At 39.3% G+C, this 27,941-nt stretch overlaps 1 protein-coding gene across 2 annotated transcripts in view; it reads left to right on the forward strand.

Annotated features, from left to right (window-relative positions):
• Positions 1-27,941, forward strand: part of Cdk13 (cyclin dependent kinase 13) — a 142,566-nt gene that overhangs the window by 40,955 nt on the left and 73,670 nt on the right. For both annotated transcript variants that reach the window (XM_045135637.1, XM_012951282.2), the window contains exons 2-5: positions 6,522-7,145; positions 14,264-14,434; positions 15,561-15,700; positions 19,176-19,346. In XM_045135637.1, coding sequence (XP_044991572.1) covers positions 6,522-7,145; positions 14,264-14,434; positions 15,561-15,700; positions 19,176-19,346 — 1,106 coding nt within the window. The remainder of the gene's footprint in view (positions 1-6,521; positions 7,146-14,263; positions 14,435-15,560; positions 15,701-19,175; positions 19,347-27,941) is intronic.

Raw genomic sequence — 27,941 nt, forward strand, 5'->3', positions numbered from 1 at the left:
CTGATACAGGAACATGGGATGTTTTTCGATTTCCTAGTGTCTTCTGCAATTTCTGTCTTGAGTGTTTTAAGGTTTTCATTGCAGAGATCCTTTACTTCCTTGGTTAGGTTTATTCCAAGGTACTTTATTTTCTTTGATGCTATTGTGAATGGGAGTGATTCTCTGATTTCATCCTCTGTGTGTTTGTTGTTAGCATACAGGAAGGCTGCTGATTTCTGTTCATTTATTTTGTATCCTGCTACATGTCTGTAGGTGTTTATCACCTGTAACAGTTTGCTGGTAGAGTCTTTAGGGTCCTTTATGTATAGAATCATGTCATCTGCAAATAATGATTACTTGATCTCTTCCTTTCCAATTTGTATCACTTTTATTTGTGTCTCTTGTCTTATTGCTATGACTAAGACTTCCAGTACTATGTTAAATAAAAGTGGGGACAGTGGACACCCTTGTCTTGTTCCTGATTTTAGTGGAAAAGCTTCCAGGTTTTCCCCATTTAGTAATATGTTGCCTGTAGGCTTGTCATAAATAGCTTTTATTATATTGAGAAATGTTCCTTCTATTCTCAGTCTCTGTAGGACTTTTATCTTGCAGGGATGTTGGATTATGTCAAATGTTTTTTCTGCGTCTAATGAGATGATCATGTAATTTTTGTCCTTCAGTCTGTTTATATAATGTATTACATTTATCAATTTGCATATGTTGAACCATCCCTGCATCTCTGGGATAAAGTATTTTTATTTCTTAGAGAGAGAGGGAGAGAGAAAGACACAGAAATAGGCAGGGGTAGTGGGAGAGAAAGAGAGAATGGGCCTCCAGCCACTGCAAATGAACTCCAGATGTGTGTCCCCCCTTGTGCATCTGGCTTGCATGGGTCCTGGGGAGTCGAACCTGGATCATTTGGCTTTGCACGCAAGTGCCTTAACCGCTAATCCATCTCTCTAGCCCTTCTTATTTTCTTATTTGTAAACAGGGAGAAGGGAGACTGACAGAGGATGGGAGTGCCAGGGCCTCCCAACTGCTGCAATGAACTCCAGATGCATGTTTCACTTTGTGCATCTGGCATTATGTGGGAACTGGGGAATTGAACCCCATCCTTAGGCTTTGCAGGCAAGCTTAACTTTTGAGCCATTTATCTAGCCTCATGGCATGTTATGCATGTCACTAATACCATAAGAAACACTGTTTGTGCTGGGCGCAGTGGCTCATACCTATATATACTTAGAGTACTCTGGAGGCTGAGGTAGAAGGATTGCCATGAGCTCAATGCCAGCTTGGACTATGTAGCTCTAGATATCTCTGGCCTAGAGTGAAGCCTTGCTTCCAGCACATACAAGAAACAGATTTGTGAGAAGAGTAGTATGCTTGAAGAATTCTACAATGCTCTTCTTTTTCTTTTTCTTTTTTTAAAATTTTATTTATTTATTTATTTGAGAGTGACAGACACAGAGAGAAAGACAGATAGAGGGAGAGAGAGAGAATGGGCGCGCCAGGGCTTTCAGCCTCTGCAAATGAACTCCAGACGCATGCACCCCCTTGTGCATCTGGCTAATGTGGGACCTGGGGAACCGAGCCTCGAACCGGGATCCTTAGGCAAGCGCTTAACTGCTAAGCCATCTCTCTAGCCCTACAATGCTCTTCTTTATGCTCAGTTGGATAAATTCATTGCAGGGTATAAATTGGATCCAGAGTAACAAGGACCATGTGGTAGCAGTAAACTGCCAAAAGTTATGAACACCATGGGCAAGGCAGTGTTGACAGTGATCTGCCTGTGGCAATCCGTGGTCCTTGTTGATGAGTCATAGTGTTCTCAGGATTGAGATGATAGGAAGCCTCCTGATTCTTGCTTGTTCTGTATCACCATACTTAAAAAAAAAATCTTATTGACCACTTCTATATTTACAGACAATAAACCATGATAATTCCCTCTCCTCCCCTACCCGGCTTTCCCCTTCACCACTTGCCATCATATACCCTCCATTTCTCCATTATTCTCTCTCTCATTTTGATGTCATCTCTTTTTCTCCTATTATGATGAGGGTCTTGTGAAGGTGTTTCTAGGCACTGCAAGGTCATGGATATTGAGGCAAATTTCTGTCTATGCAGTTGCAAACTTTGGCTCTTAAATCTTTCAGCTAACACTTCCGCAGTGGACCCTGAGCCTTGGAGGGTGTGATAGAGATGTTTCAGTGCTGAACACTCCTCCAGCACTACTTCTCAGAACTGTGTTGCCTTTTAGGTCATTCCAGTGGTCATCACCATCTGAAAGAGTGGGCTTTATACCCCTAAGGCTCATGTCCTCCCCTGCCATAGGCTTTTGATTAGGTTTTCAGTATCAGGCATGTATTCCCTCTCACAGAGCGGGCCTCCAGTCCAATTAGAGAGCGATTGGTTTCTCCCAGAGCAGACATGCCACTATTGCACCCATTTGGTTATTTGGCCTGTCTGGCCAAACTTGAGGCTTCCAGTGTCCACTGTTTTCACCTGATGACTTCTGTCTCCCATAGGGCTGTCTGCAGTGTGGCTTTTTCCTGCTACCAGTTGGCTGGGCTACAGGGAGAAGGGTTTTAGCTCAGCCCTTTTTTGCTTTCTCAGAAACCTTGCCACCCAGGCAAGTGAAGTCTTCAGCAATAAGGTCTTCTCTCTTTCTGGTGGGAAACCATGTGCCTGGGGAATAGCCTGTAGTTTTTTTGGAGGCAACAGGGACCTCCCTGGCCAACAACTAACTGGAAGGTATCCATACTTGGCACTGAAAATTTTCAGTAGCAATCTTATGGCTTCTGGATGTACCATTATCCAAAAAAGCAGGCTTTCATATATCTTATTCAGAATATCTTGAAATTTGACTGTCCCTCCACCCTTCTTTTACTCTATCTCTTCCCCTGCCCTCACTTAGGCCATTCCTCTCCCTGTAATTCGTTGTTCTACTTACATATATACAATACCATTCTCTAAAGTCCTACTTTGTTTTTTTTTTAATTTTTATTAGCATTTTCCATGATTATAAAAAAAATCCCGTGTTAATTCTCCCCCCCACTTTCCCCTTTGAAATTCCATTCTCCATCATATTACCTATCCATCACAATCATTGTATTGTTTTTTATTTTAATTATAATATGATGGTGAGAGGTTCTTTTCCTGATTTTTATGTTTAGTGTTCTGTAGGCTTCCTGCATCTGTATTGGCAATCACTTTACCTACTTGGGAGAAGTTTTCTTCTATGATTTTTTTTTTTTTTCGAGGTAGGGTCTCACTCTAGCCTAGGCTGACCTGGAATTCACTTATGAAGTCTCAGGGTGGCCTTGAACTCACAGCAATCCTCCTATCTCTGCCTCCCGAGTGCTGTGATTAAAGGTGTACGCCACCACGCCTGGCAGGGTCTTCTATAACTTTGTTGAAAATACCTGTTATGCCTCTGGAGTGAATTTCTTCTCCTACTGTGTCTTGAATTTTTTTTTTTAACTATGGGGACTTTTTTTAAAAAAATTATTTATTTATTTATTTGAGAGCAACAGACACAGAGAGAAAGACAGATAGAGGGAGAGAGAGAGAATGGGCGTGCCAGGGCTTCCAGCCTCTGCAAACGAACTTCAGACTCATGCACCCCCTTGTGCATCTGGCTAACGTGGGACCTGGGGAACCCGAGCCTCGAACCGGGGTCCTTAGGCTTCACAGGCAAGCGCTTAACCGCCAAGCCATTTCTCCAGCCCTGTGTCTTGAATTTTTATGTTTGGTCTCTTTATAAAAGTGTCCTGGATACCTTGAAATTCCCATTCATGCCTTCCTATTAGTGTGTCTTTCTCTTTGTTGGCCTGTATTAGGTCTGTCACCTGGTTTTCTCATTTAGATATTTTGTTCTCTTCTTCATCCATTTTATTGGTGAGACTTTCTGCCGAGTTTTTTATTTCACTGACTGTATTTTTCAATGCTAGTATTTCTGCCTGGATTTTCTTCAGTATTTCTATTTCCTTACTCATGTCTTGTAATGACCTTATTTCATTAAGCTGCTTTCCTTTGTTTTCTGCTTTGATTTCTTTGAGTATATTTTTTTTGAAATCTTTGTTAGGAATTTCATCTAAAACAGTCTTACTGGGTGCCAGTTCTAATGGATTTGTAATTTTTGGTGGGATTGTATTGTCTTGATTCTTTGTGTTTATTGTATTACAATGTAGTGATTTTTGCATCCTGAGTTTATTTGATGCTTATGTGTTCTCATTATCTGTGGTGCTCTTAGATATGGAAATCTACCTTTATGTACCTTCAGAGTAGGAGTTTAGGTGCCAAGGGTGGCTCTTGTCCTGTAATCCAACCACAGAAGTAATACCAGGTGTTCAGTTTGCCTGCTATGCAAGTATTCTAGTGGGCTGGGTGGAGCAATTTATTGACACATTCTAAAATTCAACTGAGCAATATATGCATTGAATAAAAACCAGTATCCAAGTGTGGGGATTGAAACAGATAACTTTATAAAGCCACAATCCTTAAGGGTGTGTGTTGCTCTACACCCTTAATCCTGTCAACTGGGAAGTTGACCCTCTCAACAATAATGACACAAGAAAAAGAAAAAGACAAAGGCCCTGAGAATCAGAGAGCATCACAGGCAACAATAGTCAACTCCCAAGTACAGCTTAATTGAGAATGGTAAAGCCAACTAAGAATATGTAACCCATAACCTGCCCCGATGTGGAAAGAGATTACCACTTCCAGTGCAGGCCTGTGTTCCTGCTCCTTTGTTAGTCAGCCTCTTTACCTTTTGGGATGGCATCTAATCTCACCAGTGCTGAGTACCCTCCTCCATCCCTCAGTGTTGTGCTGTGAATCTGGGGCTCTGCTCAGCTGTGCTGGATGCCCGGCTGCTGGGAGCTCAGTGCATTTTCCAGAGGGTTGCAGTGCTGTCGGTTGGGGGATAGGAGAGGGCAGGAAGCCTGGAGTTGTCCTGGAACTGCTCAGCTGGTCCTGTCTGTGTCCCCTTCAGCAGCTCCTCAGCTGATCTCTGCTGTCTCCTTTTCAGGTGTCTTGACTTTGCAAGAGGCTGATGAGTTTGGAAAATCCCCTCATTTGTTTTCTGCTCCTGCGCCCTGACTTGTGAGGATTGGGTTCAGATCTGGTCCTCAAGCGTCTTAGTCTGTCTTGCTTCTCTGCTGTGGCTGATAAAAAGCTATACACCTTTACTTTTCTGACGTATTAAGAGTGTATTTTGCTTTGTTTTTGCTTAAATCCCTCCCTTGGCTGGATTGGTGTAACTCCTATGCAGCCATCTTACTCAGAAGTCTCCATACCTTTAAAAATAGGCTGTTCTTGTCAGCCTGAGGTAGAGTGAGACCCTATCTTGGGGGAAAAAAATGTTGACTATTCTTGTGTTTTCTAATTTTTTTTTTTTTTTGAGGTATGTTCACTGTGTTGTCTCAGGGTGGTCTTGAACTCCCAGTGATCCTCTCACCTGTCTCCCAAGTACTGGGATTAAAGACATGTGCCACCTCGCCTGGCTTCTAATAATTGTGAGAAGTGAATTATAGCAAAGTACTTAGATTTACATGTAAATGATGCTTTTCTGGAGTCTGTAGCCTCATACACCAGGTCTTCCCAGATGATACTGTTATCTGTGTCTTAATCTTCAGTGGAGCTGTGTTCACCTTGCTGTGCTTTTCTCTTCGAGGACATTGGGAGGAAAACGTTCTGCTGGTAAATTCTGTATTTTACGATGGTAAATGACAGTAACAGCTGCCCATCATATATTGGCTGTCGTTTGCAGTTCTGTAGAAGTACTTTATTTAGATTGAGCCTTGCCGTGGAGATCGTTTGTATTTCTTGTCTAATGATGGATTTTGTCTGATCTCTTCTTGCCTTAGAGTACTGTTTTCTGATTGAGCAGTGTGATGCCTTCCTTGCTGGATTTCCTCCTAGTTAGTTGAGCGTTCTTGTTTTGGTTTTGGGTTTTTGAGGTAGGGTCTCACTTTGGCCTGGGCTGACTTGGAATTCACTTTGTATTCTCAAGGTGGCCTAGAACTCAGCAACCTCAGCCTCCCAGGTACTGGGATTAAAGGTATGGCCACCACACCTGGCTTGAGGTGCATTTTTATTTAGCTTGTCTTTGACATGCATAGCTAGAGAAAGATAGGACAATCTATTTACAGGAAGATACCACTAGATATTTTACTTTAAAGTGCTTTTGTGGCCTTAGCGGTTAAGGTATTAGCCTGTAAAGCCAAAGGATCTATGTTCAGTTCCACAGGACCCATGTAAGCCAGATGCACAAGGTGGTAAATGTGTCTGGAGTTCATTTGCAGTGGCAGCTGGATGCTCTGAAATGCCCATTCTTCCTCTCTCTCTATCTGCTTTTCTCTTTCCCTCTCTGAAATAATAAATAAATAAATTTATTTTAGAAAGTGCTTTTACTTACTACAGTCCTTCAAAAGAGCTATACCATGATCCTGAAATCAAGTAGATTTTTTTTCATTTCATAGATTAACTTAACACTCTGTGAAGGTCAATTTTATAACTAAGTCTTAATTATCTTTCACTAGACGGTCTGCCAAATCGCGAAGCAGAAGTCCGTATTCATCGAGGCATTCAAGATCGCGGAGCAGGCACAGACTGTCTCGATCCAGAAGCCGTCATTCTAGCATTTCTCCGAGCACATTGACTCTGAAGAGCAGCCTGGCAGCTGAGTTGAACAAGAATAAAAAGGCCCGAGCTGCAGAGGCAGCGAAGGCTGCTGAAGTGGCTGCCAAGGCTGCCAAAGCCTCTAGCGCTTCCACACCCACCAAGGGGACCACGGAGACAGGTGCCGGTGTGGCGCAGACCAACCACGTGAAGGATACGAAGAAACTTAAAACCGAGCCTGCACCTTCTCCCCCGAGTGGTGGGACTGTGAAAAATGACAAGGCAAAAGCAAAGCCTCCTCTTCAGGCAACCAAGGTAGAAAATAACTTGATTGTAGACAAAGCCACCAAGAAAACTGTTGTGGTTACAAAGGAGAGTAAAAGTGCTGCTACAAAGGAGGAACCAGTATCTCTTAAAGAGAAAACGAAACCACTGACACCGAGTGCAGGGGCCAAGGAGAAGGAGCCCCACGTGGCTTTAGTGACTTCCACACTCCCACCTTTACCTCTGCCTCCCATGCTGCCTGAAGATAAAGATACCGATAGGTAAGTGCAGACTAGTCTCAGATCTGTCAGTAACTATTTAGAGAAAGACTTTCTAAGTTTGAGGTGAAAAATGATTTCACTTCCCAACCAATCACCTGCTAAAAGTCAGCGTAAAAGTCTCTGTCTCTGAATAAACTTTTTATATTATGCACATTTTAAAATGAAGGACATTGTTTGATGACAAAATTTCAGTTTATGATGGACAGTTTATCTTTACCTTGGATGAACGCATCCTGACTATAGATGTGCCAGCCATATGCCTTTGGTTCCCTGACCACTTACGAGAACACCTGCTGGATGAAGTTCTTGTAAACACATGCCTCGGCTATTTACGTGCTTTCAGTGGCCTTAGGATTTATTGCTTTCACTAACTTTACTAATTTCTTTCTTTTTAATTCAGTCTTCTCTTTAACTCGAGTTCTATTATCTTCTTTTGCAACTAAGAATTATTCTTTTACAAAATAATTATAAAATGACTATATTTTCACTTACCATGTTTAAAATTGTCTATAAAGAATATTGGGTGCATAATTTAGTTTTTATTTTGTATTAGGGTGTTTTTCCACTTCTGTTGGCTTACGAAGGCTGGCTTTGACCTCCCTGTGTAACCTGGCTTGCCTTAAACTTGGGGAGAGCCTTCTGCTTCAGCCACGGGTGTTGGGAGTACAGACGTATGCCATCATGTCCAGGTTTTTGTTTTGAAATAGTTCATTCTTAAGAGGATGATGGTCAGCATTTAATATATAATAAATCTGGCTTACAGTGTTTCTTATATAAATTACACGTTTAATGAATTATGCTTTGTATGGTTTATCTAGTTTACCATTTCCCCATCTTTACTTTCATAAAGAAATTAGAGCTGTTCTTTTGAACTTCTTATTGAAAAACTATGTCAGTAGTTTTCTGTCTTATTTGAAAATAATGGCTGGAAGTACTATTTGGGCATGGCTTTCAGTAGCTCAGTTGTTTAGCATGAAAATTTTATGGTTGAGAACAAACAGTGATACTGCCGTGTTCCATGTCCTGAAGGCTTTTTTTGTACAATCAAAATGTTTCTGGAAGTTCCCATTTAATTTAATTAGGATACTGTCTAATTGTCCCTAATATATTTTCTAGGAAAGTTGAAGACTTCTAATAGTAGTGATTGGTGATTGATGTTTTGGAATGGTCTCTCCAGCCCCAAAGATGTTTGAGTGCACCATTGAATCACTTGATTAGTGAGGAGTAATTAGTTCCTGAAAACCCAGCTTTCTATGAGACTCATGTTGAGTTCAGTATTGCTCTTCATGCGTGCTGTAGAGCTTGACAGACCCATAGGAACACTTGAGGAGGGTGTGCTTTGCATAGGTTTTGAGGCGATGGCCATGCTTTGTTAGTGTGTTTTCCTTGCTCTATTGTCTCTGTTTTTTTCTCTCTAGCTTTTTTTGTTTTTTCGAGGTAGAGTCTCACTCTGGCCCAGACTGACCTGGAATTCACTATGAAGTCTCAGGGTAGCCTTGAACTCAATGGCGATCCTCCTACCTCTGCCTCCCGAGTGCTGGGATTAAAGGCGTGCTCCTTTATTAGAAGTATAATAAATTTGTTAGTGGGCTGTAGTTGATGGCTATGATTTCACTTTTCATTGCTTTATTCCATTTAGTTATGTCTGAGGGTTTAACATGTTTGCCTTCTGAACTTTCAAATTAGTTATAAAAATTGAATGAGTTGAACGGTAGATCTTTGCAAAGATCTTGTAAAGTGCTATGCATCTCGGATACCATGATTATTAGTCTGAGAATAAATCAGTACACAGGAAATACCAATAACTTTTAATTATGCTTTTAGTGATGCTTTTATTTTAAAAAGAAGTGAAAACAACTATTTTATATTGAATAACAAAGTGTAATAGACCCAATGCTTTGATTGCAAAGGATTTTCTTTGTGTAGGTAGTGTGTATATATGTATCTGTGTTTGCATATGTGTATATGTAAGCCAGAGGCTGTACTCTCACACTGAACGTAGAGCCCACTGATTCAACTAGCCAGCAAGCCCTGGGGACCCATACTCAGAACTTCATGATTCTGTGGCAGTTTACCAACAGAGCCATTTCCCCAGCACCCACAGAATCAGTTTTATGTTGGCTTTCTCCACTTCTATCTGTCCTTCCTTCCTCCCCCTTTCTTTCTTTCTTTCTTTCTTTCTTTCTTTCTTTCTTTCTTTCTTTCTTTCTTTATTTATTTATTTATTTATTTATTTATTTATTTATTTATTTATTTTTTCTTTCGAGTTAGAGTCTCACTCTAGCCCAGGCTGACCTGGAATTCACTCTGCAGTCTCAGGGTGGCCTTGAACTCAAGGGGATCCTCCTACCTCTGCCTCCCAAGTGCTGGGGTTAAAGGTGTGCGCCACCACACCTGGCTCTCCCTGTACTCTTTAAAAATATTTTGTTTTGCAAGCAGAGATCTAGACAGACCGACAGACGAAAGGAAGGAAGGAAGGGAGGGAGGGAGGGAGGGAGGGAGGGAGAGAGGGAGGGAGGGAGGGCAAATGGATGTGCCAGGGCTTCCAGCTACTGCAAAGGAATTCCAGATGTGTGCCTCACTCTGTGCTTCTGGTTTACATGGGTCCTGGGAATTGAACATGGGTCGTTAGGCATAGCAGGCAAGTGCCTTAATTGCTTGAGCCATCTCTCCAGCCCTCTTAAAAATATTGTGTGTATGTATAACTTTTATAGGAGAGAAAGATGCAGATAGAGAATGGGCATGTCAGAGCCTCCGGCCATTGCAAACAAATCCAAACGCTTGTGTCACCCTGTATATTTGGTTGTATGTGGGTACTGAGTAATTGAACCAGGGTCATTAGGCTTTGCAAGCAAGCCCCTCAGCCTCTTGAGCTAGCAATCCAGTCAACCCTCCCTTTTCACAAGCCTTCATGTAATGGTCATGTTCATTTCATGTTTAAAAGTGTTCTTTTAGTAACCTTGCTTTTTTTGTGTATGAGAAGCAGCTATTAGTTGAAAATGGTTTGTAAAGCCATTTTCTCTTTACACCTCTTGATGTAAAGAGACTGTCTTTCCTGTTATATGCTTTAGAGAAGTTGAATATGGAATAATTCTTTGTTTACTTGTTATTCCTTGTGAGTTTACAGATCATTTTAAAGAATAGTAATAACCCTGGGCTGGGGAGAGTTCTCAGTGGGTAAAGAACACTTGCTGCATAAGCAGGAGGGCCCGATTTGTCCCAATTTCAATTCCTTAGCACCCATGTAAACAAGTAAGCATGAGAACACACTCCGTGGCCCTAGTCCTGAGGGGGTGGAGACCAGATAATTGCTGGGGTTCACTAATCAGCTTTGAGTTCAGTGAGCAGTACTTTCTCAAGGAAACATGTGGATGAGTGATAGAGAACAGTCTGTGCTTTTCTCCCTTGGCCTCTGCACACACACTTGTGCACACACTACACACATAACATGCTATATGCGTACACATGAGCATAAAATAGAATAGTAATCTTGTAACCATATCTTAAAGAGCTTTCCATCTTTGCTTTCCTTAAGGATGCTTCTGCCCACTTCTCATTAACTCTCACTGTTAATCCACGTATATGTGTGTGTGATATATATATGATACATATATGATGTATATATCATACATATATGTCATACTTCTATATAAAAAAAGGTTGTATGTCTTCATGATCTTGCAGATTTGTATCTTCTTACTGGTTGTTACTTTTAGATGTTCAGGCATTTAGAAAAATAGAAAGAATAATAAAATGAGCATGTGTAGTCTCTGTCTAGAAATGGTAGCATTTTGCTCTGTGGAAATTTCCTGCCTAAAGAAGGTGTGCTTGTGTTTACTTTTTTTGCTGTACCATTTGAAACTGAGTGGTTGCCATCATAACACTTTTCTCTTAAATATTTGTGATTTCCACAGAGTAAGTTCAGTCTTTTAGTCATAAGTGTCATTAATGTACCAAAGGACATTTAGCAGTGCTTCATACCATTTCATTTGTGTGTGTGCGCGGTTTTGTCCAGCTCTCATGCCCATGACTTAAAGAATCTGCGTCCTGAGTTTTCCTGAATGCCCCACACATTGTTGAGATTTCCTGTTATCATTTACCTTACTCTGACCCTTCCCCTGGAAACAGGAAATCAATTGAGCCTTTTGTTTTTTTTCAGAATATGTAGGTGCTTTTATGTACCTCATCTGTCTCTACAAGAGGAACTAAATGTTATATTGTCTTAATAATAGTATTGATGCAGAGACTTGGTTTATGGTGATGACCAATTGTAAGTTCTCTCACTATGTGCTCCATGGCCAGCTTATAGCCCAGGGTAGCTACAAATACAGCGTAACACAAAACTGTAAACTTACTTAAAACATTCTGATCCTTTTTTTCTGTAACTTGATGAATGGCTCTTGAGCAAACTCGGTGGATGACATGTTTTCATGTCATGCAAGTAAACATACATATGCTTTCCCCTGTGTGGCCCAGAGAAGTGAAGAAGTTGGGTGCCTCAAAGAACAGTTTGTTCCCCTTTGGCAAGTAGAAGTAAGCTGTAGGATAACACCTTGGTAGTGTTTGAAGGTGTTTCCCAACAGCCTATCATCTAGTGAGATTTGTCTTAATCACCTGCTATACATAGTAGGGTCTACAAGTGGTGATTTTTCTAATTTTATCATCCCTTAACATAATAATAAAGTCAATAAGAAAGTTCTTTTGCCTAATCTCATCATTCTATTCTTGTGGAATTTTATTTCTTATCTATTATTAAACAGTCATTTTACCTGAAATGTGGATAGGAGGTCCTCTTCAAGTTGAAGCTGACATGATCTCATTTTTTTTCTCTTTTGGGTTTTTCAAGGTAGGGTCTCACTCTAGCCAAGGTTGACCTGGGATTTCCTGTATAGTCTCAGGGTAGCCTTGAACTCACAGCGATTCTCCTACCTCTGCCTCCTGAGTGCTGGGATTAAAGGTGTGCACCACCATGCCCAGCTCGTTTGTTTTTTAGGGTTTTCTTGATTCCTAGCCAGAGAATTTATTTTGGGCTCACATTGCGTTCTCCAGAACTAGTCTTTCAAAATTGTGAGATAAACTGTTACTATTATGCTTTCATCCAGTGCAGTTGTTTTTAAAGTTAGGATCATATCGTGCATAATCTTCCATTTGCTTTTCTCATTTTATGTATTAAAAAGTATTTCTGGCTGGGTATAGTGGCGCACATTAACAGCACTCACGAGGCAGAGGTAGAAGGCCACCCTGAGACTACATAGTGAATTTCAGGTTGGCCTGTGCTAGAGCAAGATCCTCCCTCGCAAAATCTTAAAAAAAAAAAAAAAAATTCTTGGTTTGTGTTGATAAGCCTAACGTTCTTATTTATAGAATAGTTTTACTATTAATTAATAGATACTTAGGTTTATAATTAGTTGCTATCAATGATTATTATTTTATATAGAAAATTTTAGGGTAGTTATATGCCAAATTCTGTGCACTTAAATGGATAGAAACTGCCAAAATAGATCATACTATGATCATGATATATAGAGTACAATGGGTAAAATTATTTTAATAATACATATTTTATCCAATTTTGAATTTTTTTTTGTTTTTTCTAGATAGGGTCTTACTCTAGCTCAAGCTGACCTAGAATTCACAATGTAGTCTTAGGGTGGCCTTGAACTCACAGTGATCCTTCTACCTATGCTTCCCGAGTGTTGGGATTAAAGGTGTGCATCACCACACCTGGATCCAATTTTGAATTTATGGCAGTGTTTAAAATACATTCTTGTTGAATCCTACATTTTTCTATTGTTAATGAAGTATACTTACTGGTTCTATTTTTTTTTTTTTCTGGTAAGTTGATTGTTCATGTCCTTTGTAAGTTCTTATTAAAGTTGTTTTGGATTTTCTTATGTTAGAGATCTTGACCATTGTGGCTCATTCTTGTTGTTTTTCTTTGACATTTGTTCTGTTTTTACTTGTATGATGCTTCCATATTGATATATCCTTTTTCATCTATGTTAATAAAATTTAGGATGTTTAGTTCAAAGCTTTTCTCACCGAAATTTGTTTTTGGTTGGTACATGAAAACAAAAGAGGTCCATCTTATGTACCTTCCCTCATCTCCTCAGCATCATTGTCATTACCAACACTGTTCATTGAATTTCACTAATTTCATAAGTCTTAATTGAGGGCTGGAGAGATGGCTTAGCGGTTAAGCGCTTGCCTGTGAAGCCTAAGGACCCCAGTTTGAGGCTCGGTTCCCCAGGTCCCATGTTAGCCAGATGCACAAGGGGGCGCACGCGTCTGGAATTCGTTTGCAGAGGCTGGAAGCCCTGGCGTGCCCATTCTCTCTCTGCCCCTCTATCTGTCTTTCTCTCTGTGTCTGTCGCTCTCAAATAAATAAATAAAAAATTAAAAATAAAATAAAATAAAAAGTCTTGACAGAAATTGTTACTGTAAAGAGTTGTTATGGAATTTGTTGTTTTGTTTATGTAAATAGGCAAGATAAATAGCATGTTTATAGGACTTTGTCCTCTACCAGAATCAAACTAAATGCTACAGGGAAGGGATAGATCACAGATGAGCCTAAATAATGGTACCAAACTGCCTGTATTTACTGAAAAGAAAACTAATAAATTAAATTAAAAAAAAAAAACTAAATGCTACAAAGCTAATGTTCACTGCAAAGCCTAACTAGTTGATTTTCAACTTTGATATATAGTTTTGAAGTTAAAGCCATGCTATGTTTTAAACTTTTTGGGGAAAGTTTTATATTGCAGAAGTTACAAAAATACTAGTTTCTTATTTATCTCGTATGTTAGAGTGATACATTTTTATCAAATAGTGAGTCAATATTGATACATTATTGTTAAATAAAGCATACACGTTGTTCATAATTACATAGATTTTACTTAATTCTGTATTATTTTTACCCCTAGATTTCTTATTTTGTAGTTGAATATAGTGTGTTATTTTAGTTAGAAAGTAAAAGAACCTCAGATTTATGTCTTGCACTGTGAAATACGGTGAACTATTGATGGCCATTGCATGCTGCTTCAATAAAACATGGTTGTATGTATTGTTATTATGTAACCAAATTTTTGTTTGTGTGACCCCTCCCCTTTTTTAAATAGCTTAAGAGGCAATATTTCTGTAAAAGCAGTTAAAAAAGAAGTAGAAAAGAAACTCCGGTGTCTTCTTGCTGACTTACCACTGCCCCCTGAGCTTCCTGGAGGAGATGATCTTTCAAAGAGTCCAGAGGAAAAGAAAACAGCACCGCAGTTGCACAGTAAAAGGAGGCCCAAGTATGTACTTGCTTTCTGCAGCTCTGCACTCGACAGGAGTGATTTTGGATCATTACAAACTTGCAAAACACAGAATGAAGATCCCATTTTTAAGAAGTGTTTTTGTTCTTTGAACATGAATAAGTTTTTGAGTTTTGAAAGAAATTTTTATAAGTGGTACTATTCACCTTGACTGATAAAGCCAAGTGAAATTTTCTCACAGTTTTTAATAATTAACTTTTTGCGGTAACAATTTAAATATGAAGTTATTTCTTAATATGAGGATAAAGCTCGTAACTTTAAAAGTAATCTCTCCTTGAATACTATAGCTTTATCCTATCTTCTTCCCTTCCCTTCTGTCTTCCGTGTTCTCTCTAGACTTGCCTCAGACTCATGGCTATAATCTTAGCTTTTTTTTCTTACACTGGATTTTTGTAGTCTTCTATAATATTAAAATACCAAAGGTAGTTCAAAATTATATCATTGAAGAATGTGAAATTTTTGTCATATTTGTCTGCCTTTAAGAGTGGATTGCTTATTTTTTTATATTCTGAAAAGTTTTTGTATCTACATTCTTATAATTTTATTTAGCTAATAAGTCTAACTTTGTCAATAAATTTTATATTAGTTTTTTTTTTTTTGGTTAATGTTTGTTTACCAGCCTCTCTATATCATAGCCACTCAGTGAAAAATAAAGTTTTCTTGAGATGTGTTAGCAAAACTTGACTATTTCTACTAATGTTGGTTTTATCTACTTCTTGGAAAGCTACATTTTATTTCTAAAAATACTTCATAGAAGCACTACTGCTTCTCTTTCCCATTTAACTCTACTGAAGACTCAGGATGTATAAATTATAATTTATTTATTTTAATTTTTCAAGGCAGGGTCTCGCTCTAGTCCAGGCTGACCTGGAATTCACTATGTGGCCTCTAACTCTGCCTTTGCCTCCCAAGTGCTGGGATTAAAGGTGTCCACCAACATGCTTGGCTATAATTTATTTTTTATGGTAACATAATATGAAATCACAGTGAAACTTGTTTTAACATAGATGGTTGCAAATGTGTGAGGGATATGATTAGAGAAAGGTGGATATTGGGTTATTAAACAGTTCACTCAGTTTGCTTGATTCAGAACTATATTTAATAGAATATGCGGGCCTCGCTATGGTGAAATCAAAGAAAAAGATATTGACTGGGGAAAACGCTGCGTGGATAAATTTGATATCATCGGAATTATTGGAGAAGGTACTTATGGACAAGTTTACAAGGCCAGGGATAAAGACACTGGTAAGAATGTTAATAAGTCTGGGAACCTTGTGGGCTGTGGAGTATGTTTAATTTCTGTTTCTTTTCTAATATACAGCTTTAGAAATTTTCAAAGAAGTAAAATTTTTTGTTCTAGTGTTTAGTCTTAATTTTAATCTGTACATGCACTTTGATAAACAGGAGCACATATAGTGTGTATGTACATGTGTATTCCATAGCATCTGACTTTTACCATGGGGTCTGGGGATCTGAACTCAGGTAGATCTGCATGGCAAGTACTTTATCTACTGAACCATCTCCCCAGTTTGTAAGTGTTTTTGTATTAAGCCTTATTTAACACTATTTTGGCCATTTTTCCCCACAATAGGAATTATCCCTTGGTCCATGTGTAATTAAGAATATAATCAAGCCGGGCGTGGTGGCGCACGCCTTTAATCCCTGCACTCGGGAGGCAGAGGTAGGAGGATCGCCATGAGTTTGAGGCCACCCTGAGACTACAGAGTTAATTCCAGGTCAGCCTGGACCAGAGTGAGACCCTACCTTGAACCCCCCCCCCCCCAAAAAAAAAGAATATAATCAAGAGCCTGGGGAAAGTTAGTTTGCTTTTTAGTATTTTTATTCATTTAATGGGGGAGGGGTTCAGGAATGAGAATGAGAGAGAATGAATATGAATTAGATGTGCCAGGGCCTCTTGCCACTGCAAACAAATTGCAGATCCATGCCCTCTTGTGAATTTGGTACTGGGGAATTGAACACAGGCCAATAGGCTTTGTAAGCAAGTGCCTTCAACTGTTGAGCCATTTGAGAACCTGGGGAAAGTTTTAAAAGTGAGAAAGTAGATTAGAAAGTAAAGTATGCTTTGTTTTTTTTCTGAGACAGAATGCCACACTGTAGCCCAGGGTGGCCTCAAATTCTTAATCCTCCTGCTTCATTCAGTATTCCAAGAGCTGAGATTAAAAGTGAACCCACTGTGCTGGCCCCCTACCTATGTTTCCTGACAGTGCTTTCTGCAATTTTAAGTATTTAAAATCCATCCACTTGTCTGGAATATGTACTGGAATAAAATTACTTTGTGTGTTACTATTATAGATAACACTTTAGAAAAAGATAACTTGCTTGGCGTGGTGGCGTACACTTTTAATCCCAGTATTCAGGAGGCAGAGGTAGGGGGATCGCTGTGAGTTTGAGGCCACCCTGAGACTACATAGTGAATTCCAGGTTAGCCTAGACCAGAGTGAGACCCTACCTTGAAAAAACAAAACAAAACAAAAAAAAGTAACTTGTGACATGGAGAGATGGCTTAGCAGTTAAAGGTGCCTCCTTGGCACTTGTATTTGGTTCCCCAGTACCCACATAAAGCCATATGCACAAAGTGGCCCATACATCTGGAGTTCTTTTGGCAGTGGCACGTTGCCCATAATCTGTCTGCTCCCCTTTCAAATATTTTTTAAAAAATGGTAACTTGTTATTCTTCTAATGGACTACTGAATGACTCAAAAGTTTTTTTTATATATGCCCAATTCCATCAGTTGTCATAGTTTTTCTAATTAAGCAAATTTGATTCACTTTATATAAGATAGTCTTTTTATTCAGTGATTAAAAGTTCTCTTTGAGTCAGGTGTGGTGGTGCATGCCTTTAATACCAGTACTTGGGAGGCAGAAGTAGGAGGTTCACCATGAGTTTGAGGCCATCCTGAGACTACATAATGAATTTCAGGTCAGCCTGGGCTAGAGACCCTACCTCAAAAAACAAACAAAGTTCTCTTTGAAATCTGAAAGAGAGAGAAAGAGAGAGGAAGGGAGGGAGGGAGGGAGAGAGAGATAGAAGCTATATCCAGAAGCTGTGCTTTTTTTTTTTTTTTCTTTCCTTTTTTGAGGTAGGGTTTCACTTTAGCTCAGGCTGACCTGAAATTCACTATGTAGTCTCAGGGTGACCTTAAACTCGTGGAGATCCTCCTACCTCTCCCTCCTAAGTGCTAGGATTAAAGGCTGTGCCATCATGCCTGGGTCTTTGGTGTTTCAGGCAAGGTCCTGCTTTTAGCACAGGGTGACCTGCAACTCAGCCTGTAGCCCTGTATGGCCATGAACTCAAGGCCATCAGTTTGTTTGCCTTGGCCTCCTGAATTCTGGGGCTAAAGGTTTGTTCCACCATGCTTGGCTTAGAAACTATGCACTTTACCAAATAATGGGTAGAATTTGCATTTAAACTTTGTTATGATTCCATTTTGACATACATCAATAGATTAAAATTGCCAGCTATTTGAGGCCTTTTCGTATAGGGGACTACCTTACATAGAAACTACTGTAGGTAGTTATAACATGGAATAATAGTACCTACAGCACTTTGTCATGAACAAGATTAGACTATAACTTGTAAAGACTGTTTGATACAAAAGAATGCATTGCATTATAGGAAGATTTCATAAAATGGATAAAATAAGTTTCAGTAATTGAGAGGATAAAATCTTTCTTATATTTAAAAATATTTTTATTTGCAAGTAGAGGAGAGGGCAGAGAGAATGGACACGACAAGGCCTTTTGGCATTGCACATGAACCCCAGATGGTCACACTACTTTGTATATCTTGCTTTACATGAGTTTTGCATAATCAAACCCAGGCCAGTAGGCTGTGCCAGCAAGCACCTTTAACCACTGGGCCCTTTTCCCAGCCCTAATTATTTTTCTTTGAGAAACTTTGTTAAGTTTTAAAAAAATTTAAAATATTTTTATTTTTTCATTTTTCAAGGTAAGGTTTTACTCTAGTCCAGGTTGACTTAGAATTCAGTATGTTGTCTCCAAAGTAGTAGATTGGACATATCTTTATTACAATGATTTTTTTTATACTAATTGATGCCCAGCATATTAAGTTTATATAAAATCCATATCCAAAATTTAAAATAAAAACAGAATTTAGTACTCTCCTAAGTCCCATTTATTATTTTGTATAAGGGTTACTCAACCTATAATAGGCTTTTTTTTTTTTTTTCCTTTTCCCTGAGGTAGGGTCACACTCTAGCTCAGGCTGACCTGGAATTCACTATGTAGTCTCAGGGTGGCCTTGAACTCATGGCAATCCTCCTAACTCTGCCCACACTAGCCTCTATAATGGTTTTTTTTGTGTCTCACTGTGTGTTTTGCTATTTAGATCTTGTTACATATAAAACTCACACCTAAATTATGTGCCAAGAAAACATACTATTGAGATAGCCAGCCACACATGAAGCTCAGTATAACTGCTAGGTGACAGCTAAAAGTTGGAAGGCAGTGTGTCTGAGCCTGGTTGTCCATTCAGAGATTTTATCATATGGATCATAATGGAGAAGCTCCTCTCCCAATTTGAGAGTGAACACTAGTGTAATGTGCCCACCCTTTGTCAACACGCGGTTGTGGATTATAATATTAAGAGCTAAGAACAATTATGAGGAAAATAAGCTTAAGAAAAACCAGTATCTACTTTAGTCTGTTTTTGACATGATTTTATTTAATTTTCTAATAGGAGAAATGGTAGCCTTAAAAAAAGTACGTCTGGATAATGAAAAAGAAGGCTTTCCAATTACAGCCATTAGAGAGATTAAAATTCTTCGGCAGCTAACCCACCAAAGTATCATCAACATGAAGGAGATCGTGACTGACAAAGAAGATGCTCTGGATTTTAAGAAGGATAAAGGTATGTGTGCAGGTTTAAGCCACAAGTTCATTACATTCTTTATATTTCCAACTTTAGGACTTTATTGAGTGATGTTGACCCTCTGAGTACCTCCCTCCCCCCCAAGATAGGGTCTCATTCAGCTGACCTGGAATTTACCATGTAGTTTCAGGGTGTCCTTGAACTTTTGGTGACCTCCGACCTCTGCCTCCCAAGTGCTGGGATTAAAGGCGTGCGCCACCATGCCGGGCTTGAGTACTAGTTTTTAATTTTAGTAGAGTTAAAGAAGAACTATGGTAACTATAATGGTTCTTGACTCAACTGATAATATTTATGAGTGTTACACACATACACACTAGTAGTACTTGCTTTTTTGCTTACCTAACATGCATGATGCTTGGGTTCAGTTCCTAGTACTGGTGAACTACGCATGGTGGAGCATGTCTGTAATGCCAGTGCTTGGGAGGCAAAAGCAGGAGGATAAAAATGCCAGGTTAGCCTTGGCTACATAGCATGTTGTATGCCAGCCTGGGGTACGTGCATGAGACCCTGTCTCAAAAACAAAAGTTGCTGCTACTAGTATAAATTTATACTATACTTTGACATTATGAATACCTCGACATTCACAGAAACTTTTTGGAAGTGATATATATTGAAATTGTCTTTGATGGGAATATTGGTACATGGCTTTGTTTTTTTAGTCTGCCAAGAAAAGTTAGCCTGCTTATTAAGATTGTTGCCATAAAGGCATATGATATTTCATATTTTCAGAGTAAGATTTCAGAACCAGAGTTGACCTGGTATATGATTTTGTTTTTCAGATAGCAAACTAAATACATATATAAAACAGAGTTAGTAGATAATCCAATTGAATGTGCACTTAATTTTCTCCCTGGCTGCAGTATTGTAGCCATGGGAAAGTTGCATGTGCTGTGGGAAATGGTTTATCCATGCTCATGCAGGAGCCTTAATCAAACTAGGGGCCAGAAGAAAAAAAAGACATCACAGTAGAAGATCCTAGGAAAGAAAGGAGGGGGTGACAAGACCATTTAGTGGGAAAGGATTATGTTCAAGATACATTATATACATGATTGAAAATTCTCAATTAAAAGGGATTCTATCTGTGATGTATGTATATAATAGGTGGATGTCTACATATATGGCATTTTACTATGTATATAATATATTTGGTCACAATGTATCTATATATGGTAGATACATATGTGTGTGTGTGTGTGTGTGTGTGTGTGTATCTATAGCAGATAGATGTCTTCCCACTGGGTGAGCTTGTTACTTAACATTTCTGAGATGATAACATAGCTGCTGTCATGGTTGTGCTCCACCAAGCACAGTTACTGCATCACAGAATGTCTTGAATGAACTCTACTATAACCTTGTCCAAACTAACAATTTTGGAAAGGTCAAAATTTGTATCACTGAATGTACAAAATTAACAAAAATATTTTATTTTTATTTATTTAGTTTTTGAGAGAAAGAATATGAAAATAGGCACATCAGGTCCTCCAACCTCTGCAAACAAATTCCAGATGCAAGTACCACCTTGTACAGCTGGCTTACGTGGGTCCTGGTTAATCAAACCAGGGTCTTTTGGATTTGCAGGCGAATGCCTAAACTGCTAAGCCATCTCTCCAGCCCATGAATGTATAAAGTTTTTTATATTTAAAAAATTTTTTATTTACTTATTTGACAGTGAGAGAGGGAGAAAGAGAGAATGGGCACGCTAGGGCTTCCAGCCACTGCAAACGAACTCCAGATGCATGCACCCCCTTATGCATCTGGCTAACTTGGGTCCTGGAGAACCAAACCTGGGTCCTTTGGCTTTGCAAGCAAATGCTTTCACAGCTGAGCCATCCCTCCAGCCCCAAAGTTTGTTTTATTTATATTTATAGTTTTATTTTTATTTTTTGAGAGGGGGAGTGGATATGCCATGGCCTTTCAGCTTCTGTGAACGAACTCCAGACATGTGTGCAACACTGCACACTCGCATCACTTTTGTATCTGGCTATGTGGGACCTGGAGATTCAAACGTCCCGTCCCTCCCCCAGTTAGAGTCTCACTGTAGCCCAGGTTGACCTGGCTCACTCCAGCTCCAGTTCCAGACTGGCCTTGAACTCATAGTGATCCTCCTACCTCTGCCTCTCAAGAGCCGGGATCAAAGGTGTGCACCATCACACCTGGCTTCGAACATGCATTCTTAGGCATCGCAGGTAAGCACCTTAACTGCTAAGCCATCTCTCCAGTCCTGTACATACAAAGTTTTAATAGCGTTTCTTGTGTCATATTTTTGGTCATAATGTATTTTCCTTACCAATTATAAATTTTCTGAACACTTTTGTTTTGATTCCTTCACAATGTCTAACACTCTATTTTATAAAATACATATTTTTATGTTTTTGCATCTTTCATCTATCATGAACCTGTTTGTCATTATAAGAATCATGGTCGGGGTGTGGTGGCACACGCCTTTAATCCCAGCATTCGGGAGGCAGAGGTAGGAGGATTGCCGTGAGTTCGAGGCCACCCTGAAACTCCATAGTGAATTCCAGGTCAGCCTGGGCTAGAGTGAGACCCTACCTCAAAAAAAAAAAAAAAGAATCATGGTCAATGTTTTACTATAGAAGTTGTATTTATGTAGTATATATTAATTAAATTTATTATTGAGTGAATTTGTATAAAATTCCAAACAGTTTTTTTAACCTTGTAGTTTTTAAAAAGTATTTTGTTTATTTTTATTTACTTATTTGAAAGATGCAGAGAGGGCGAGTGAGAGAATGGGAGAGTGAGAGAATGGGTATGCCAGGGCTTCCAGCCAATGGAAATTAACTCCAGATGCCTGTGCCACCTTGTGCTTTTGGCTTACATGGGTCCTGGGGAATCAAACCTGAGTCCTTTGGCATTGCAGGCAAGTACCTTAACTGCTAAGCTATCTCTTTAGCCCTGTTTATATTTTTTTAAAAATATGCATCTTAGCTGGGCATGGTAGTGCACACCTTTAATCCTAGTACTTGGGAGTACTGCTGTGAGTTTGAGGCTACCCTGACACTACATAATGAATCCCTGGCTAGAGTGAGACCCTACCTCAAAAAACCAATAAATAAATAAATAAATAAATAAATAAATAAATAAATAAATAAATAAATAAATTTATTTTTTGGGGGGGAGGGGGGCAGGTAGAATGGGCATTCTAGGTCCCCAGCTATTGCAAGCAAATTTCAAGTACATTCACTACTTTGTGCATCTGGCTTACATGGGTACTGGGATATTGAACCTGGACTCTTAGGCTTTGCAGGGAAGTTCCTTATCCACTAAAGCATCTCTCCAGACCTCAGCCTAGTAGTTTTTGTTAGCAGCCATGATCAGGCAGCATGAGTTAGTGAAAACAAAGATAAATTTGTATCCTTACGATCATGCTAGCTGTGTGTTACTCTACAGAGATTGTTGGTTTCATGTTACAGGGCTGGTCAAACAAAATTGTGTTGGAACTTATAAAATTGAAAGTAATAAAATTATAAATTGAAAAATACTTAAAGATGAACATTGTATATTACAAAGGTCAAACATTTTCATATAATCGTGAACATTTACATTATTATAGCACAGACATTAGTCATAGAATAAAAGCTGTTAACTACTGTTAAAAACTTGTGGAGTATGTCAGTACTTGGTATATTGCATACCTACAGTGTTGTGAGACTCTGGATTGAGCCTCCAGTAATGAGAACAGTATCAATAACAAAACCCTGAGTGTGCTTAAAAATGAGGAAATAATCACACAAAATATTGAAAATGAGCTGGGTGTAGTGGTACATGCTTTTAATGCCAGCACTTGGGAGGCAGATATAGAAGGATCACTGATTTTGAGGCCACTCTGAGACTACATAGTGAATTCCAGGTCAGCATGAACTACAGTGAAACTATGACTTAAAAAACAAAACAACTAAAAAAAAGTGAAAATGAAATCTGATTTGGTCTTCAAGAAACAAAAATTCTTTTGTTTTGTTTTGAGGTAGGGTCTTGATCTAGCCCAGGTTGACCTGGCATTCACTGTGAAGATATTTTTCTTTTAAAAGCAGAGGATCAAAAACAAAAAGGCATACAGGGACAGGACATGGTGGCACAAACCTTTAATCTCAGGAGGTAGAGGTAGGAGGATTATTGCGAGTTTGTGTTTGAGTTGAATTTCAAGTCAGCAAGAAGTGTAGAATTAACAATGGGGAAAAAAATCACCAAAACATTAATGACCAAGGAAGTGCTGAACAAAAGGCCTGTAAGATACCCTTCATCAGAAAGATATGATAGCCAGGCATGATGGTATGATCTTACTATCCCAGCACTAAATGGTAGCAGGATTGGGAATTTGAGGATGTCCTGGGTTACATAGTAACCCCCCCCCCAAAAAAAAAAAAAACCCAGAAAATATTCCTATCATGTATGGAAGAGAGGAATGCAGTTACAGTAGTGTCAGTATTTGTGTTTTTATTTACTGTTCAAAGGCCTTTGAGTTTGCATATGAATGATTTTGCACCAGAATCTTTCTTCTTCTTTCTGCTTTGGATTATACAACTTAAAGGAAGTACTTGGGATACAGTAATACTCCATGGGTATAAGATTATACTCTGGTTAAAGAAGACTGCATTGGCATGCCTTATAACATAAAAGCATGAACCATCAATGAAGTGAAGCCAGGCTTGGCAGCACATGCTTTCAGTTTGACTATTCAGGAAGCTGATGTAGGAAGATTGCTGTGAGTTTAAAACCAGCCTGGGTTACAGAATGAGTTCCAGTTCAGCCTGGACCAGAGTGAGACTCTGCCTAAAAAAATAAAACAACCATATGTATGTATGTATGTATGTATGTGTGTGTGTGTGTATATATATATATATATATATAAAATGCATCCATCCAACCAAAAAACCCCACAGAAGTTCAAAGTCATGCTATCATTTCAACCTGCATCTCAACCTCCAAATGCCAGTATTCTGATTACTGAGCATACATTCATTTAGCTGTAGTACTTCCAGTATGTTGAGGAAATATGAGCAGTCTATTGTAATTTTCTTGAAAATCAAGAAAACAGTATTCCATGCTACATGTGGCAATGTGTCACTATTTAGTCCAAGGAAGAAGTCCTTCCTGTATAATCTCTTGTTCCTATACCGAGTATGAGATGTTACCCTGTATTTGTATTGCTCATTGTACATACTTCTGTAATAGTATCTTCTATTTTTACATGTTATATACTTAATTTCTAAGATTAGGCAGTGAATGTTAGTCTACTTTGTATTCATAACTGTAAAACATGATTGTCACTAACTTTAATTTTTGGTTTTTCGAGGTAGGGTTTCCTTCTAGCTTAGGCTGACCTGAAATTCACTATGTAGTCTCAGGGTGGCCTTGAACTCCTACCTCTGCCTCCCAAGTGCTGGGATTAAAGGCATGGGCCACCATGCCCCGTGACTGTCACTAACTTTTTTGGTTTTTCAAGGTAGGGTCTCACTCTAGCCCAAGCTGACCTGGAATTCACTATATATTCTTAGGGTGGCCTCGAAACTCACAGTGATCCTCCTACCTCTGCCTCCTGAGTGCTGGGATTAAAGGCATGCGCCACCACACCTGGCCGTCACTAACTTTTGAGTAACTGAAGGAAAAAAATGTAGAAAATATAGAAATGTAGAAAGTTCTTTGGAATACACATCATGATAAAAGCAGGTGTATCTGGATACCAGAGAAAAATGACATTTTGGCTAGTAAGTGTCATCACATAACCTTTTCTAAGTTAATGAACGATTGACATATATTTCCTAACAAATACTTTGTGGGGTTATCGGGGAGGGGAGGTTGCTCAGTGTTTAAAGATGCTTGTGTGCAAAGCCTGCCAGTGCTGGTTAATTTCTCCAGCTTGTCTCATAAAGCCATGTGCAAAATGACACAACATGGTATAAAATGGGAGATTGAGGGCGTCAAGAGAACCTGAAGCTGTAGGGGTTAGCTAGTCTGACCTTCAATTGCAACCTGGTAGTTTATTTATAGCAGCAGTTGATCCTGTCTCAAGGTGGAGCACAAAAAACTCAAAAGTTGTCCTCTGACCTCCACAGGCATGTTGTGGTCTGTGCACCCTCCTCCTTCCATACATACATAAATAATCCCTCCCTCCTTTGAGGTAGGGTCTCATTCTATGCAATCTCAGGCTGGCCTCAAATTCACATTAGTCCTCCTACCTCTGGTTTGCCACCATGCCCAGCTTTTTATTTTTTTATTTTCACAATTTTTATTAACATATTCCATAATTATAAAAAAATATCCCATGATAATACCTCCCCCCTGCACTTTCCCCTTCGAAATTCCATTCTTCATCATATTACCTCCCCATCTCAATCATTGTACTTACATATATACAATACCATCCTATTAAGTACCCTCCTCCCTTCCTTTCTCTTCCCTTTATATCTCCTTTTTAACTTACTGGCCTCTGCTACCAGGTATTTTCCTTCTCACACAGAAGCCCAATCATCTGTAGCTAGGATCCACATATGAGGGAGAACATGTGGCGCTTGGCTTTCTGGGCCTGGGTTACCTCACTTAGTATAATCCTTTCCAGGTCCATCCATTTTTCTGCAAATTTCATAGCTTCATTTATCTTTACCGCTGAGTAGAACTCCATTGTATAAATGTGCCACATCCTCATTATCCACTCATCAGTTGAGGGACATCTAGGCTGGTTCCATTTCCCAGCTATTATAAATTGAGCAGCAATCAACATGATTGAGCATGTACTTCTAAGGAAATGAGATGATTCCTTCGGATATATGCTTAGGAGTGCTATAGCTGGGTCATATGGTAGATCAATCTTTAGTTGTTTTAGGCACCTCCACACTGATTTCCACAATGGCTGGACCAGATTGCATTCCTACCAGCAGTGTAGAAGGGTTCCTCTTTTTCCACATCCCCGCCAACATTTATGATCATTTGTTTTCATGATGGTGGCCAATCTGACCGGAGTGAGATGGAATCTCAATATAGTTTTAATCTGCATTTCCCTGATGACTAGTGATGTAGAACATTTTTTTAGATGCTTATATGCCATTCGTATTTCTTCCTTTGAGAATGCTCTATTTAACTCCATAGCCCATTTTTTGATTGGCTTGTTTGATTCCTTATTATTTAACTTTTTGAGTTCTTTGTATATCCTAGATATTAATCCTCTATCAGATATATAGCTGGCGAAGATTTTTTCCCATTCTGTAGGTTGCCTCTTTGCTTTTTTCACTGTGTCCTTTGCAGAGCAAAATCTTTGTAATTTCATGAGGTCCCAGTGATTAATCTGTGGTTTTATTGCCTGAGCAATTGGGGTTGTATTCAGAAAGTCTTTGCCAAGACCAACATGTTGAAGGGTTTCCCCTACTTTTTCCTCTAGCAGTTTCAGAGTTTCAGGTCTGATGTTAAGGTCTTTAATCCATTTTGACTTAATTCTTGTGCAGGGAGAGAGAGAAGAATCTATTTTCATCCTTCCCCAATTGTTCACCATCATGCCCAGCTTTTATTTTCTTCCCTCCCTCCCTCCCTCCCTCCCTCCCTCCCTCCCTCCCTCCCTCCCTCCCTCCCTCCCTCCCTCCCTTTTTTCTGATAAATAGTAACTGCTAATTTTTATTTATTTTTTCTTTTCAATTTTTTTCTTAACTTCCATGATTATAAAAAAATATCCATGGTAATGCCCTCCCTACCCCCACTTTTCCCTTTGAAACTCCAGTCTTCATCATATGTCCTCTCCTTCTCAATTGGTTTCTCTTTTATTTCGATGCCATGATCTTTTCCTGCTATTATGAAGGTCTTGTGTAGGTAATGTCAGGCACTGTGAGGTCATGGATATTGAGGCCATTTTGTGTCTGGGGGGAGCACGTTGTTAGGAGTCCTACTCTTCCTTTGGCTCTTACATTCTTTCTTCCAATCTTCCTCAATGAACCCTGAGCCTTGGAAGGTGTGATACAGATATTGTAGTGCTGAGCACTCCTGTCACTTCTTTGCAGCACCATGCTGCCTTCTGAGTCATCCTAAGGTCACTGCCATCTGAAAAGAGAAAATTCTCTACCAAAAGTGAGAGTAGCATTAATATATGGGTATGAACATTAAGAGAAGTGCTTCCTGGGCAGTTTGATAAGTATAGTATATACATTTAGCCAGACAGCAACAGACGTTACACCCCTAGGGCTCATGACTACTCTGTTTTCAGTTTTCGGTATCAGGGATGTATTTTCTCCCATGGAGCAGGCCTCCAGTCCAGTTAGAGGGCATTTGGTTTCTACCATGACAGATGTGCTACTATCATACCTGTTGGCTCAGTTGGCCTGGCCAGTCATATTTAAGGCTTGCAGTGTCCACTGTTGAGTATCTTCACTGGTGTTTTCTCTCTCTCCCATTTAATTGCATGCAGCATGGCTTTTTCCAGCTTTCTGTCAGCTGGTCTACATGGAGGAGGTTTTCAGCTCAGCTCTAGCAGGATTTCTCAGTGGTCTTGCAGCTCAAGTATATGGACTCTTCAGCAATAGGGTCTTACTATCTATTCTTGGTGGGAAACCAAGAGCCTTGGCAATGGTCTAT

Source organism: Jaculus jaculus, chromosome 16, assembly GCF_020740685.1.
Source record: "Jaculus jaculus isolate mJacJac1 chromosome 16, mJacJac1.mat.Y.cur, whole genome shotgun sequence".
In the NCBI taxonomy this organism is placed as follows: domain Eukaryota; kingdom Metazoa; phylum Chordata; class Mammalia; order Rodentia; family Dipodidae; genus Jaculus; species Jaculus jaculus.